The 14,351-nt window shown below is 47.2% G+C and overlaps 2 protein-coding genes and 1 long non-coding RNA gene across 19 annotated transcripts in view; 2 read left to right on the top strand and 1 right to left on the bottom strand.

The window, feature by feature from the left end:
- Positions 1–480: 480 nt before the first annotated feature.
- On the bottom strand, positions 481–8,113 carry NME6 (NME/NM23 nucleoside diphosphate kinase 6). Of its 5 annotated transcripts, none has more exons than XM_058727096.1 (6): positions 7,812–8,113; positions 4,860–4,956; positions 2,692–2,794; positions 2,110–2,149; positions 1,525–1,685; positions 481–1,248 (listed from the first exon to the last, which is right to left on the bottom strand). In XM_058727096.1, the coding sequence occupies exons 2-6, from the start codon at positions 4,947–4,949 to the stop codon at positions 1,061–1,063; spliced, it is 582 nt and encodes a 193-aa protein (XP_058583079.1). In that variant the 5' UTR covers positions 4,950–4,956; positions 7,812–8,113; the 3' UTR covers positions 481–1,060. The 5 variants fall into 5 exon arrangements, with proteins under 5 accessions (XP_058583079.1, XP_058583075.1, XP_058583078.1 ...); XM_058727092.1 differs by lacking the exon at positions 7,812–8,113 and adding an exon at positions 7,702–7,783; XM_058727095.1 differs by lacking the exon at positions 7,812–8,113 and adding an exon at positions 7,702–7,783 and having other exon boundaries at positions 481–1,233.
- LOC131510222 (uncharacterized) lies at positions 2,793–4,581 on the top strand. The gene is made up of 2 exons (XR_009260946.1): positions 2,793–2,946; positions 4,290–4,581. It is a non-coding gene; the product is annotated as an uncharacterized LOC131510222 (long non-coding RNA).
- Positions 8,110–14,351, top strand: part of FBXW12 (F-box and WD repeat domain containing 12) — a 77,628-nt gene continuing 71,386 nt past the window's right edge. For 5 of the 13 annotated variants that reach the window (XR_009260944.1, XR_009260943.1, XR_009260942.1 and 2 more), the window contains exons 1-2: positions 8,140–9,082; positions 10,342–13,312. The gene's annotated coding sequence lies outside the window, so the exon portion shown is untranslated. Of the gene's footprint in view, positions 9,083–10,341; positions 13,313–14,351 lie in introns of all 13 variants that reach the window. The other 8 variants (XM_058727082.1, XM_058727079.1, XM_058727078.1 and 5 more) reach the window with 8 other exon arrangements.

Raw genomic sequence — 14,351 nt, 5'->3', positions numbered from 1 at the left:
ATTTAAGGTTCCTCACTACTCCCAGTATGGTAGATTGTCATAATAATGGCCCCTTATGATTCGTACCTCCCGGCATCAGTGCCCTCATGTGGTCTCTTCCCACATGGCCTCTGGGCTTGGCCACGTGACTTGTTTTGGTCAATGGGATATTAGCAAACATGATATAGGCAGAAGCTTGCGAATGGGGGCCTGACCTCTTAGAACCCTGAAACAACCATGCTATGAAGAAGCTCAGGATAAAAGACCATATTTGACCCATCTGCCGAATGCAGCCACATGAGTGAGTTCAAGTCAGACCAGCAGAACCACTCAACCAATCCAGAGACACGTAAAAATAGACCATTATCGTGTTAAGCCAGTAAATTTTGAGATGATTTGTAATGCAGCAATAGATAACTGTCATCCTCAGCTACAATAGAGACATGGCTAACTTTACTGCTTTGTGCAAATCAGAAAAAAAGTGAATCATAAACACATGCCTCCGCTAGCAGACACATCTTTATTCAAATAAAAGGTGCTCCTTCCCCCAGGATGCAGCCCTATACCAAGCGCCCACACTCAGCGCTGGGTGCCTTTATGCACTTGACAAGCTGCACACTGTGTGTGAACCTCCTGGGGGATTTCTACACAATTCTCTCCATTTAGCGCAGACCGGAAACTTGGCTTCAGGAAAGGTTTAATTACTCCATGGAAGGAGAGAGAGAAAACACCTAGAGTAGGGCTCCTAGCCTTGAGGATTCAGTAGACTGACTTTTATTGAAGAAGGTAGGCCAAATGTTGCTTATATAGAGTCACTGCATTTTTCAGGCAAGTCGATTAGGCAAACTCTTCTTTGAAAAAGATGACTAGTTCTCAGGAAAAAAGAGGAGCCATTATTCCTCTGAACCACCCATGAACGTTCTGGAAAAGAGGTAGATAGACAGCTAGATTCTAGAGGAGGTGGCAGTGAGGAGCTAGATCCTCAGGTAGGCGTGGTGCCCGGCAGAGTTGGCGCCACGATCCCCAGGCCTCCCCGGTCCTACGAGGTCTCCGAGAGAAGGCTGGGCAATTCCACCAGTCTTCACAGACCCACAGGCCTGCGGCAGGCTGGTCCCGGGTCTCCTGCTCCGGCCGCGCAGTGGATGCCTCCCTCTGGACTATAGCGCACAGGGCCACAGCGCAGCTGCGGCTCCTCTTCCTCATACCAGCGCTGTTCACTGAAGTCAGGGAAGAAGGCCGCGATCTCTCTACTGGCTGAAACCACAGAGTCTGTAAGAGGAGGTAAGAAAGAGAAGGGGTTCTCATAGGGAGTGCAGGAAGGAGGTAAGAGGCAGTTAGAGTCAGATTCAGAAACCTGAGCCTCTAGTCCTGCTGACCCTCGGTCCTGGGGCCACATTTGCCCAGACGGCCACACAGGGCCAGAAATGCCTGGAGGGAGGAAAGTTCATGGCGGGATACCTGGCTCTCAACTCCCTCACAGGGCCTGACCACCAGCCCTAAATCATCCTCCCTCACTGTGGCCGAGGGCAGGGGAGGCAGACTCACCAGAGCCATGGGTTGTGTTGCGGGTGTCAGTGAGGCCAAAACTTCCACGAATTGAATCTGGAGCCACGTGACGTGCTTGAAACACTCTGGTGGGTCCCATCAGTGTCCTCCAAAGCTGGATGGCATCCTTGCGGGCAAGGATGTAGGCTCGGATTGGCCCACTGTGTACAAAAGGAGCAGGTGTCAGGAATCCGGCTATGTGGTCTAGGAGGGCAAACTGTGAGCAGGGCACAAATAAAGGGACATTCCACCCTGAGAGTTACCCTGCCTTTCTAGCTCAGTACCAACACTGCTTCAAACAGGAGGTGATGGAAGGCCCCTGCTGTGTACATACAAAAGGCCACAGAGGTCAGCAGAGTTGTTAAGTAGCATTCAACAATACTCTTCTATAGCCACAGGACCAATAAGCACCATGGCAGGTGGCCACCAGGTCAGTGTTGGCTTAATCATGGCTCCAAGCCCATGTCTCTTCAGACATTTAACACCGATTACAACTTCAAAGAGCGTCACATGAAATTAACAAGTTTAGGAGCAACAGAGAGAAATCTTGGTGGATAAAGATGCCCAAACCAAAATTAGAAGTACCTGGCCATGAACTCCACCAGCCGCTGATAGAAAAAACGACCTGCAAAGAGAGAGAGTAACTTCATCCAGACACTGGTGCCCAAGAGCACTTTTTGTACTTAGGTCTCCTTACTTGGAATGATAAAAACCATTTTGGAAAAAAAGGAACAAGGAGTCTGATATACTGGGTCTGACACAGGCTCTGCCACTTACAGCCTGTGCAGTTTCAGGTAAGTCATTAATTTTCCCAGCTCAGGTTCCTAATCCATGTGCTGGAGACCTAACAGTACCTACCTCATAGGGCTGTGGGGAAAATTCAGAGAAACCATGAGCATGAGGACAATGTCCGACAGAGTAAACATCCCCTATACCTACTGATATCATCAGGACATAAAACTAAATTTCCGGTTGGGCTACGAGGTAGAACCCTCCTAGAAAATATTTTTAAAAGATTGACAATCATGAAAAGTTTGTGTATAAAGCCAGCCTTTAGAAAATGGCTATAACGTTACAGTTGGTAGGTCAGAGACAGCCTGCCATTATGTGTCCTTGCACACCTCGTGGGACAGAGAAGCCTCCCATTCAGAGGACTGCTGATCCTACCTTCGTGTTCTTGGTAAAACTTCTGGCAATCTTCTTTTCTCCACAGAAGTTCTCTCATTCGTACAATAAGGAACTTGTTGCTCAGAATCTGCTGATGAACAGCCTGGATAAACACCACGTCAAAGATAAAAATCAGTCAAAGGGATGGGGTGCCTGGGTGGCTCAGTTGGTTAAATGTCTGACTTCAGCTCAGGTCATGATCTCACGGTTCATGAGTTCAAGTCCCACATCAGATGAGCTTCAGCCCCACTTCAGGTGAGCTACAGCCACACTTCGAGTGAGCCCCGGCTTTCTCTCTTTCTCTCTCTGCCTTTCGTGGAATTCTCTCTGTCTCTCTGTGTCTCTCTCCCTCCCACCCTCCCTCTGTCTCTCTGCCCCCCTTTGTCTCTCTGCCCCTCACTCACTTGCACCCCTTCTTTCTCTCAAAACAAAACAAAAAAAGATACAAATAAGTCAAAAGGATGGGTCGCCTAGGTGGCTTAGTCGGGTAAGCACCTGACTTTGGCTCAGGATATGATCTCATGGATCACAGGTTCAAGCCCCACATTGGGCTGTCTGCTGTGGGCACAGAGCCGGCTTCAGATCCTCTGTTCCCTCTCTCTCTACCCCTCTCCTGTGCATGTGCATGGGCATACGTGCACTCTCTTTCTCTCTTTCAAAAATAAACATTTTTAAAAAATCAGTCAAAGCGACCATTTGAGTGAAAAGGAAATCCAGGCTGACCAAAAGAACCCATCAGAGCCCAGGACTTGATGGTCCGTCCTGTGTTGGGTCAGAAGAGAAAGAAGGTGGGGTGAGGTAAAGACCTTCAGTCAGTCACACGGCTAGAACATGAGCCTCTGGTGCCATCTCGGCCCCTCCCTTCAGCTGAAGCCCACACAACCCACCTCTCGGATCATCATACAAATCTCTTGATAGTGGTCCTGCCTTGAGTTTGTCCCACTCTCTCCAAACCATCACACGTGACAGATTAAAAACACCATAATTTATATGTCACACTCTGGTCAGAACTTTACTCATGGAATGAGGTATAACTACTTTAGGCCAGTGCTCAAGGCTGTACTTTCCTTGCCCTCCACCTCTTCCAATTCTCTCGTCCTGTCACCCCAGCCTGCTTGTGGCCCTCGGATCCACCACCCGCGTTCCTGCCTCAGCATCTCCCTCTGTGGAACACCTGCCCTCCTGTGCACTGACCAAAGTCTACCCTTCCTTCCTGCTGGCCAGGGCCCAGCACTTGCAGGCCACCATTCCTGACTGCTCTGGTCTTTCTCCGCACCACGGTGAGCTTTCCCAGCAGTGCTGCGCAGCGAGTACTTATCAAACTATCCTCGGCAGAACCCTACGATGACCCTCCCCCAGTCCCACCAAGATTCCGCACCCTACTCTACAGGGCTCTGAATACCATGCAACATGATTATGTTACATTACATGGCAAAAGGGATATTAAGGTTGCTATTAGTTGAATCAAAAAGATTATCCAGATGAGCCCAATTAATCACATGAGCTCTTTAAAAGCTGAGTTTTATCTGGCCAGGCACTAATGAGAAAGTCAGGTTTAAAGCATTTGAAGCACTGAACACGCTGTTCCTGTCTTACAGATGGAGGGAGCTGTGTGACGAGGAATGTGAGTGGTCTCTAAAAACTGAGAGCAGTCTTCGCCTGAAGGCCAGCAAGGACATGGGGACCTCAGTCTTAGAACCATAGGAACCAAATGCTGCCAACAACCTGAATGACTTTGGATGTGGATTCTTCCCCAGACCCTCCAGATAAGGACCTGGCCTGCTGATACCTTGACTTTGGCCTCGTGAGACCCTGAGGAAAAACTCAGCTGAACCTCCTGCACCTCTAAATTCTAGAATTGTGAGATAATAAATGTTTTAAGCTGCTAAATTTGTGGTAATTTGTTTCATAGTGATAGAAAACTAATATTCACACATTGTCTAGAGGTTTGGTTCTTCTCCTTACTTTATTGGATCCTTATATTTTTTATCTGCCCCAATTCTCCAGTAGATTTTTAGTCTTCTCAGGGTCAGAGTCCATGGCTCCTAGCTTTACCTCCACGGCATCTTGCACAGGACTATGCTATCAGTCTTCACAAGTGGCCCTGTGGCACAGGAAACAGAAGCAGTGCCCAGGACATACAGTAGAGGCTTAAGATTCCTTCTTACCTCCAGAATCAGGGGGTGAGCAACCGCATCAGGCTTGATCAGGGCCAGAGTGAGCTGGAGAGCCTGAGGGCTTCTCAAGATCGAGGTCATCTCACTCCTGCCATCAGAAAGCTGGATTAGGGACCCCTCAGTGCTGTGCTCCCCACCCTTCCTCCTCCGGAGCCATGCAGCCTTGCAAGCTAACAGCGGATCTCATTCCTGACACTCCCAAAGCATGTGGCAGTTACGTACAAAGAAGTTACCCATTCAGGAGGAATTCAAGTTTAAACTCTACCTGTCTCTGCAATATTCCCTTCCCTTCCTAATTTTTCTTGGTGTTTTAGAGGATTTACAATTTACATTGCTAAACAGCCTGGCCACAAAGGTACAATAACTGTTTCCATTCATAAGGCCTTCTATCCCATAGTGCTCTCCCATTGATTCTAGAATTGGAAAATTGGATGGACAAGAATTGGGATGTTCCCAGGACATCCCCCCAAAAAAGTCTGCTGGATACCTACCATCTCTTATCTAATCTTACAGATAGGTCAGGACCTCCCCTGCCCAAATCAAATTCTTTTTTATTATTATTATTTTTTTTAATGTTTATTTATTTTTGAGACAGAGAGAGACACAGCATGAGCAGGGAAGGGGCAGAGAGAGAGGGAGACACAGAATGTGAAGCAGGCTCCAGGCTCTGAGCTGTCCGCACAGAGCCCAACGTGGGGCTCGAACTCACGAACTGTGAGATCATGACCTGAGCCGAAGTCGGACGCTTAACCGACTGAGCCACCCAGGCGCCCCCCAAATCAAATTCTTTAACACACTCGGTTGTCCTCAGGGTAAGGCTTGTGAACAAGCAACTCCAAGGTCAAGAACTAGTTGTAACCATTTTGTATCTGTAGCAGCTGAAACACTGCCTGGGACAAAGGTCAGTTTTATTGACTAAATGAACCTATATAGTCTTATTCTATCCATCTTTGTATTTCTAGTGTCTAGCATGGTGTAAGAGCTCAACAAATAATTGTGGACAGGGCACCTGGGTAGCTAAGTCAGTTAAGTGTCCGACTTCGGCTCAGGTCATGATCTCACACTTCATGAGTTCGAGTCCTACGCCGGGCTCTGTGCGGACAGCTCAGAGCCTGGAGTCGGCATCAGATTCTGTGTCTCCCTCTTCCCCACTTATGCTCTCTCTCTCAAAAATGAACATTAAAAATTTTTTAAAAATAATTGTGGACATGATATAAAGAATATAAAAGTATTTTATAAACCAGACTAAGAGAATTTGAGGTCTCTCTCAACTGTGAAATTTTATTCACATGTGAGAAACTGATCATCTCTTCAGGACTAAAGACTAGGTCTCAAAAGATTATCTGGTGGAGCTCCTAAATTTGCCAACAAATATGGAGAAGGCTTCCATGAACACACACAGGGACAGTCTGGACAACACCCTCATTTCCCTTAGGCTGAAAGTAGCCTGATGATCACGTTAAAGGCAGTGCTTGCTTACTCAAAGCACAAAACGAAGTCCAGCCTAACTAGTGCAAGATCAGCCAACCCACTCTCCCTTGCATCTCAGGTTGTGAGTAACCCAAAAACAAGCGGAATCTTCACCATATATCTAGGGAGAAACAACCTTGACACCTCACCTCCCACCCCCTCCAAATCCATGTTATCACCAAGTTCTGGCAATTTTGCCTAAGCAATAGATCTCAAATCCATACAATCCTCTCCTCAAGGGCCACCACCCAGTCCAAGACATCATCAACCCTCCCCAGACTTCTGCAACAGCCTCCTCGATGGCCTCTCAATTTCTCCTCCTGCCAGCCTCTACAATCTGTTCTCCACACAGCAGCCAGTGAACTAAAAATACAAATCTAATCATATCAGTCCCCGCCTTAAGCTTTTGCCTGAGACCTTTTCACAGTCCAAAATGTGTTTCCTCTGGTTACCTCCTATTCACCCACTAGATCTTTTCTTTTAATATTTTTTTTGTTTTTTGATTTTTTTTAAGGGGGAGGGAGGGGCAGAGAGGAGACAGAGAGAATACCAAGCACACTCTTCATTGTCAGCGCAGAGCCCAATGCGAGCTCGATCAGATCACACCAACTCTGAGATCATGACCTGAGCCACCCTGGGCCCCTCACCCACTAGATCTTAGCTCACTTCCCCTATTACATCTTCTTGGACCTTTTCTTCAGTTATGTCTTCACCCTTTAGGCCAGCTGCATTAAAGCAGGGATCTGTTTTGCTCATGGTTTTATTCTCAGTACCTATGCAGAGTGCCTAGCACATAGCTGGCTCTCAAAAGTATTTGGTGAATTAATGAATGAATGAACCTCATCCAGCTATACCAAGGCCAAGCTGCTAGGGGCTCTCTAGGGAAAGATGTGTTTCCTCTCCTAATGCCAACTAAGCAATGACTGTCATGGCCCTCGGTTTACAACAAATGTTGACAGGTCAAGAAATGTGTTCAACTTAAAAGTCACTCCATCAGAGAATCATAAATTTGGGAGGTTGCCTAGGCATTCGCCGCCACACCGAAGGCACCCATTCCTCCGATTCCGGGAGGGCGGCGGCAAAGCCCCTCGTCCTCCTAGGCAAAGCGGGGACCTGCAGCCCTCCCCCAGCTCTGTCTCAGCTCCCCATTCTCCACCCTCACCCCGACACCCGAGACCCAGTTCTCCAATCCCCCAGGCACTCAGCCCCATTTCTTGACACCGCCCCTCTCCTCGCTGCCCCCACCCCCCCTTCTCTAGGCCTGCAGCCGCGCGACTCCTGTCCTTTGTACCCAGGCTTAAGCCCATCCCAGACTCTGGGCTGTTCGCGCCCCAGCCCGGCTGAAGTTCAAGTCTAGATGCACCTGGTCTTCCACCGCGGCGCCCGGCCACCAGGCACCGCGACAGCTAGCCTGTGCGGCCCAAGCGGGGTCCTTCGGGCGTTCGGCCGGGCAGCCCTGCCGGGGGTCCTTACCGTGAAGCCGCGGACCGAGCCGGAAGCGGAGGCCAGGTGTGTGGATGCCGCGGGGAGACCGCGTTGTGGGAGCGGTCGGGTCGAAGGCCCGCAGCATGCAGCACGAAGGCCGGCCCTGCTGGTGGCCCTTGTCTCTCTCTCCAGCGCTTGCCCCTGCCGTACGAGAAGACAGCCGTCTCGGGCGGGAACTGCCTCTCGGAGCCGGCGCGGGCGCGGGCGCCCTCAAGCGGGAGGGAGGGCCAGGCCGGAGTTCGCGGGCCGCAGTGCGCAGGGAGGTGGTGGCCTGGCAGTGGGCCGTGCTTGTTAGCGGGGCCGCCGGACGGGTCTTGCCTGACTCGTTCTGTCTTACTTTTCTGTCTAGGATGGTGCGTGGCACATGGTTGCTGCCCAGTACTTGTCTGAGGTACGTGAAGGGCGAAGGACTGGTGCTCCCGATCGCGAGGGCAGAGGCAGCCATTGAAAGTCTTGAGCGATCCGTGGACACGAGAGAGCACAGCCAGTGTGGGGGTGGTGACGGAGGATGCGTGGCTGGGTCCAGGTGTACATAGGTCATGAGAGAAGCTAGTCGTTAAGGGCCTTGAACATGTCGCTAAGGAACTTGGGGTGCGGTGGGTTACCAAGGAGTCTTTTGAAGCAGTGCAGGGTCAGGAGATGAGAACTGGGTGTATTCTTGGTGAGTAGTCTCATATGGAGAGGGGACGGTGTGGCTGGTTGAGGAAGGGTGATAACATTTTTTCTTGGAGGGAGTCACTGAATTAGAGTGAAAATAAACCATAACTGTCATCAACTTAAATATACATATTTTTAACTGACTCTCCAGCCAAATACACAGGTGTTGCACACCTGGAATGTTGGAAGGCAGATCTTTGGTTTTGGGAGCTTGTTTCCACCAGACGTCTTTGGGAAAGTCCATTCATCACCTGTCTGGCTGGTGAAGGCACATGTCCATTTCTGCCTTTACAGGATGAGAGTAAATTTAACCATGTGCTACTGACCAGACATCAGGTTTTACTCTTATTTTCAAAGTGTACCAGGTCCCAGTTTTGTTTTCTACGTTTTTTTAAGGTTTTATTTATTTATTATTTTTTCAAAGTATGTTTTTCAGAGAGAAAGAGAGCACATGCGCGCAAGCTGAGGAGGAGCAGAGAGAGAGAGAGAGGGAGAGATTGAGAATCCCAAGCAGGCTCCTTGCTGAGCAGCTCAAACTCACAGACCGTGAGATCACCACCTGAGCCAAAATCAAGAGCTGCTTAACTGACTGAGCCACCCAGGTGCCCTAAAGGTTTTATTGTTAAGTAATCTCTATACCTAATGTGGGGCTTGAACTTATAACCCTGAATTCAAGAGTGGCATGCTCCATCGGCTAAGCCAGCCAGGTGCCCCTGTTTTCTACCTTTATGTTTGTTAACATAACTTTGGACTATAGGGACTTGGCCAATTTTTAGACCGTGGCCATTAGTTCACCTTTCTGCCTTCTGTCCTACACACACCACACACGTGCACAGGAGAAGGCTTTATTTAGTTCATATCTTATAGTTGCTTTGACTATCCTTAGCAATAAGCCTACATGATGAAAGTAAGGGCAGGTGTGATTTTAGGAGGAGACCCAATAAATAACACTCTTGCTGAATTTGGGCTCAGAATCAACAGAAACGGAGTAATGGTAGGCAGGTGGAGACCAACTGCCCACTTATTTAATACTGATGGAGCTGTTGGAGAACATAACAGTGTGAGAACCAAATTCTCCTGCCTTCTAATTCTGTGCTGCCAAAGTTCAATGCCAGGTCTCTTAAAAGTTTTAGAGCAACAACAAAAAGAATCTAAATCGTTAACAGGACATACAAAATTATCACAGTATTGTGCCACATCCGCCAAATTTAAATTTAGAAAAGACCACTCTCCAGCTCATAACAGATTTTGTCACTAGAAACCTGCCAAAAGATCTTGATACTCAGTGATATGTGAAGGAAGGTGAATGGGCTGAAAAGGTCTTGATTCAGTTTCCCTGGGACTCCACTAATTGTGTACCAGTTATTCAGTCTCCAACTTCTGAGTCTAAACTCAGTTGGGAGAATCAACCATTATGAGGTTAACTATGGCCCGTGTTCATTGTATCCTGGGCACATCTACCTGTGTCTTGTCTACCTAGTGGTATTTAAGATGATGTGGCCTTCATCATCAACATATTTAAGGTGTTGTGGCAGCCCCAACCAGGTCTTTGAGATGCCTTTCTTCTTTATCCAGCACATTCAAGTTTCTTAATACCATTTCTCCTTTGGGTTCTGTGTTGCTGGCATCCCCAGGCTGCATTGAGGGTGGGCTCTTATGACAAGCATACCCAGTCCTGCTGTGAGTAGTCCTGTGTGGCCACTGCCTTCTGCTGTGGAGTTGGTCAGGACACTTGCCTCCTGTGGATTGAGGGGCAGGAAGGTGGTCCTTTACCCCACGAGTTTCAGTTGAAAATCACTCTTGGTGGTTTCTTTCTTCCTGTTGGTTTTTTTTTTAACTTAAAGCTGCTGTTTTTCTAAAGTTTGCTGCCTCATGGACCCAGTGAGAATTGAGACCTCTGCTCTTCAAGATACTGTCTTCAACTTCTGGATGTGTCAGGTGGGGAGTAGCATTTCTTTCAGACGCTTCTCTTTTGGCATTTTTTTCTAGGTTCCCCTACTCCTTTCCAGAAGGCTCAGTGAATTTCTCACATTTTATTGTTGGAGAGAAAGCCAGCTCCTTGCTAGGCTACAGAGAGTGGAGAAGGAATGAGCTTGCAGGGCTGTGCCCTAGAGATTTATCTCTCAGTTGTTTCCCAAGATAGGAACTTTCTTTTAAGAAAATCTCTCTTTTCTTTTGTTTTCATTCTTGTACTGCTTCTAATCTGATGTAGCAGGTTTCCAAAGTTCTGTTTCTTTCTGGACTTCCTGAGCATATGTGATTCCTTAAGACAGTGTTTCAGGCGCAGCTTTTCTCGTTTCCTTCTTAACCTTTGTGGCTACGGTAATTTCATTGAGTGTTTTTTCTGCTTCAAGTCTAGAAAGATGACATATTTTATTTCTAATAAGGGCATTTTTGTTATAAATAAAATCCACCACCTTTTTAAGATTGAAGCTGCATTGTAAGTGTCAGAACTATAAAACCATAGCCAGAATTATTGACATACAGGCCAGCAAGTGGGGAGTGACCCTTAAACCAACTAGAAAAACACCACATGAGTTGTTCTGGTTTTGTCCTTTGGCCTTGAGTCTAGCTCAGATGCAACTGGGGACAGCCTTTTCATGTTGCCTGCTGGGCTGGGACTACCAATAAAGTTTGGAGCTTACACATGTTTGTGTTCCTTAGCTAAGGAAAGCTGGCCTGTCAAACTAGCTCAAAAAACAGTAAAGGACCAAATACTTGTTTTGCCCCAATATCTAAAAGGTGTGTGTAGGGAAAGACTTCCTGTAGTCAAATCTATGCCTCAGCAGGGCCTGCTCGCTGGGGTCTTTTCTGCTGCTTAGGCTTTGCAGATGCCCCATAAGGGAAGGCAGTAGGTCTGTGCTAAGGCCAAGGTCAGTGCCCATACCTTAGCTCTTATATTCATAAACCATAGTGCTTGCACAAGGACAGTGCCTTTGCTGAACCATGTGACTGGCATTTCATTAAGGTATTCATTCATCCCTGCTTGTCTATAAAATCAGGTTTATGGGGCCCCTGGGTGGCTCAGTTGGTTAAGTGTCCCAACTCTTGATTTCGGCTCAGGTCATGATCTCATGGTTTGTGAGTTTGAGCCCTGTGTCTGGCTCTGTGCTGACAGTGTGGAGCCTGCTTGGGATTTTCTCTGTTTGCCCCTCCCCGACTTGTGCTTGCTCCCTCTCTCTCTCTCTCTCTCTCAATAAATAAATAAATAAATAAATAAATAAACAAACAAACAAACAAACAAACATGTAAAATCAGGTTTATAAAAACACTTGCCTATGAACAAAGTACCCGGCGTTCAGCATGGCCAACCTGAAAAGTGTTTGAAATGCCTCAAGTACTAGTCCCATCAGGGCCTCAACTTGTATGTGATGTTTCGCTCCCCACATTCTTCACTGGATCTCCTTTTTCTTATGTTCTTTGCCACATCATCAGATCCTAACATTCCTTTGAATACGACATCCTCCAGCCCTGCCAAAGGGCAGAGCCTGTTCCTGTAAAACTTACAACACAGAGCAGCAGAACCTGTGGGCAGGGGGTTCCCAAAAGAAGGAAAGGAAGAAGAGGCCAAGAAGATTCAGCCAGGAGAGGAGAGGTGTGGCAAGAGGCCAGGAGTGTTTAGAAGAAATCCTTCTTCATGGACTCAAGGAGTCAGTCCAAGAACTGAAAAAATAACTCTGGTTTCAACATGTGTGTTTGGGAAATGGTTAAGAGGTTGACTTAAAGAAGAGAATGCATTCATTTGGGATGTGGTGAGTTTGGAGTGATGAGACATTCAAGCAGAAGTAGCTTGGTGGTGGTTGGATCAAGTTCGGTGGGAGTTATCAAAGTGGTGATAGTTGGAAATCTGTCAGTGAGGAACTGATCATGGGAAAGAATGCAGAGAGAAGGTAAGGTCAAAGACCTTCCTTTGTCAAAGAATAGTATAAAAACTTTATGTATATTGGGGCACCTGGTTGCCTCAGTTGGATAAGTGTCCATCTCTGGATTTTGACTCAGGTCATGATCTCACAGTTCATGGGTTCGAGCCCCATGGGTGCGGAGCCTGCTTGGGATTCTCTCTCCCTCCCTTTCTGCCCCTCCCCTGCTCGCTTTCTGTCTCAAAATAAACTTAAGTTTTTTCAGACTTTATGTATGTATATAAAGGGGGTGACTAGCTGGCTCTGTTGGAAAGCAGGCAACTCTTTTTTTTTTTTTCCCCTAACTTTTTAACATTTAATTCATTTTTGAGGGAGAGAGTGCAAGTGGAGGGAGGGGCAGAGAGAGAAGGGACACAGAATCCGAAACAGGCTCCAGGCTCTGAGCTGTCAGCACAGAGCCCGACATGGGGCTTGAACCAACAAACGGTGAGATCATGACCTGAGCCAAAGTCGGATACTTAGCTAACTGAACCACTCAGGTGCCCCAAAAGCAGGTAACTCTTGATCTCAAGGTTGTGAGTTTGAAGCACATGCTGGGTGTAGAGATTACTTAAATAAACATTAAAAAAAACCCTTGTATATGAAGGAAAACAGTGATTGATTTAATCCGGCAAAGGCAAAAACAGGATTTATGTAAGAGAAAGGGTACAGAGAGAAGAAGGAAAAACTGCAGATTGTGTCAAAATTGTGGCTTTTGTTTCCTGTGGGTAAACTGCTGACCAGCTGGCAGCCAACAAAGAAGCCAGTATTCTTCCCTGAGGCAACTGGATGGATTACAAAGTAACACAACTTCACTTGCTTATGGGTTCTCCTGAAGACCTCAGGAGTTCAGATGAGGTGTCTGTGTCAGGCTGTCTCTGCATAAATAATATCAATCAGTGTCCTTTGTAAGCAGTATCATCTTCAGGCCAGGTCTGTGCTGTTTCCCTTGTCAGAATCTCTGAGCTTCTCCCTATTAACCAGACTCAGCTCTAATCCAAATTAGCCCTGAGAGCTTTGGTCTCCTTCCAAGGTAGCAACATGACTTGAATGTTGTTTGGGGGGCAATGGCTGTATATCAGTATTTAGACCCCTGAATATTAGGCAGCAGAGAATGCCAAAAAGCAAGAGAATCCTGGATACTGTTTAAAATATTTGGAGCCCATTTCATATCCAGTTTATTCACTGGCCTGTTTAATCAGGAGAATGAGTCCCAAGGATTAGTTTAGTCAAGTTTACAATATTCACAAACCAAGTGGATCGTAACTGAGAGAACATTTACTTTAGAGAACAAAAAATGTTGATAGAAGTTTCTGTCTAACTTTGAATCACTATCTGCTCAAAACTGCCAAAACAGGAGCGCCTGGGTGGCTCAGTTGGTTAAGCGTCCGACTTTAACTCAGGTCACGGTCTCGCGGTCCGTGAGTTCGAGCCCCGAGTCGGGCTCTGGGCTGATGGCTCGGAGCCTGGAGCCTGCTTCAGATTCTTTGTCTCCCTCTCTCTGCCCCTTCCCTGTTCATGCTCTGTCTCTCTTTGTCTCAAAAATAAATAAACGTTAAAAAAAAAAAAACTGCCAAAACAAAAATTTTCCATTAAAAAAATACACTTAAATACCTTCACATTCACTTTTTATATGACGTGTGTATTTTTTTTTTTTTAATTTTTTTTTTTCAACGTTTTTTATTTTTATTTTTGGGACAGAGAGAGACAGAGCATGAACGGGGGAGGGGCAGAGAGAGAGGGAGGCACAGAAGCGGAAACAGGCTCCAGGCTCTGAGCCATCAGCCCAGAGCCTGACGCGGGGCTCGAACTCACGGACCGCGAGATCGTGACCTGGCTGAAGTCGGACGCTTAACCGACTGCGCCACCCAGGCGCCCCTGTATTTTTTCTTTTGCTGTAAATGTTACAAACAGAACTTTCGATCCTCTGAGATCCACTCCTGCCAGCCATCCAATTTTCCAAAAACTCAGG

Source organism: Neofelis nebulosa, chromosome 4, assembly GCF_028018385.1.
Source record: "Neofelis nebulosa isolate mNeoNeb1 chromosome 4, mNeoNeb1.pri, whole genome shotgun sequence".
NCBI lineage: Eukaryota > Metazoa > Chordata > Mammalia > Carnivora > Felidae > Neofelis > Neofelis nebulosa.
This window is presented reverse-complemented; position numbering and strand designations above follow the sequence as displayed.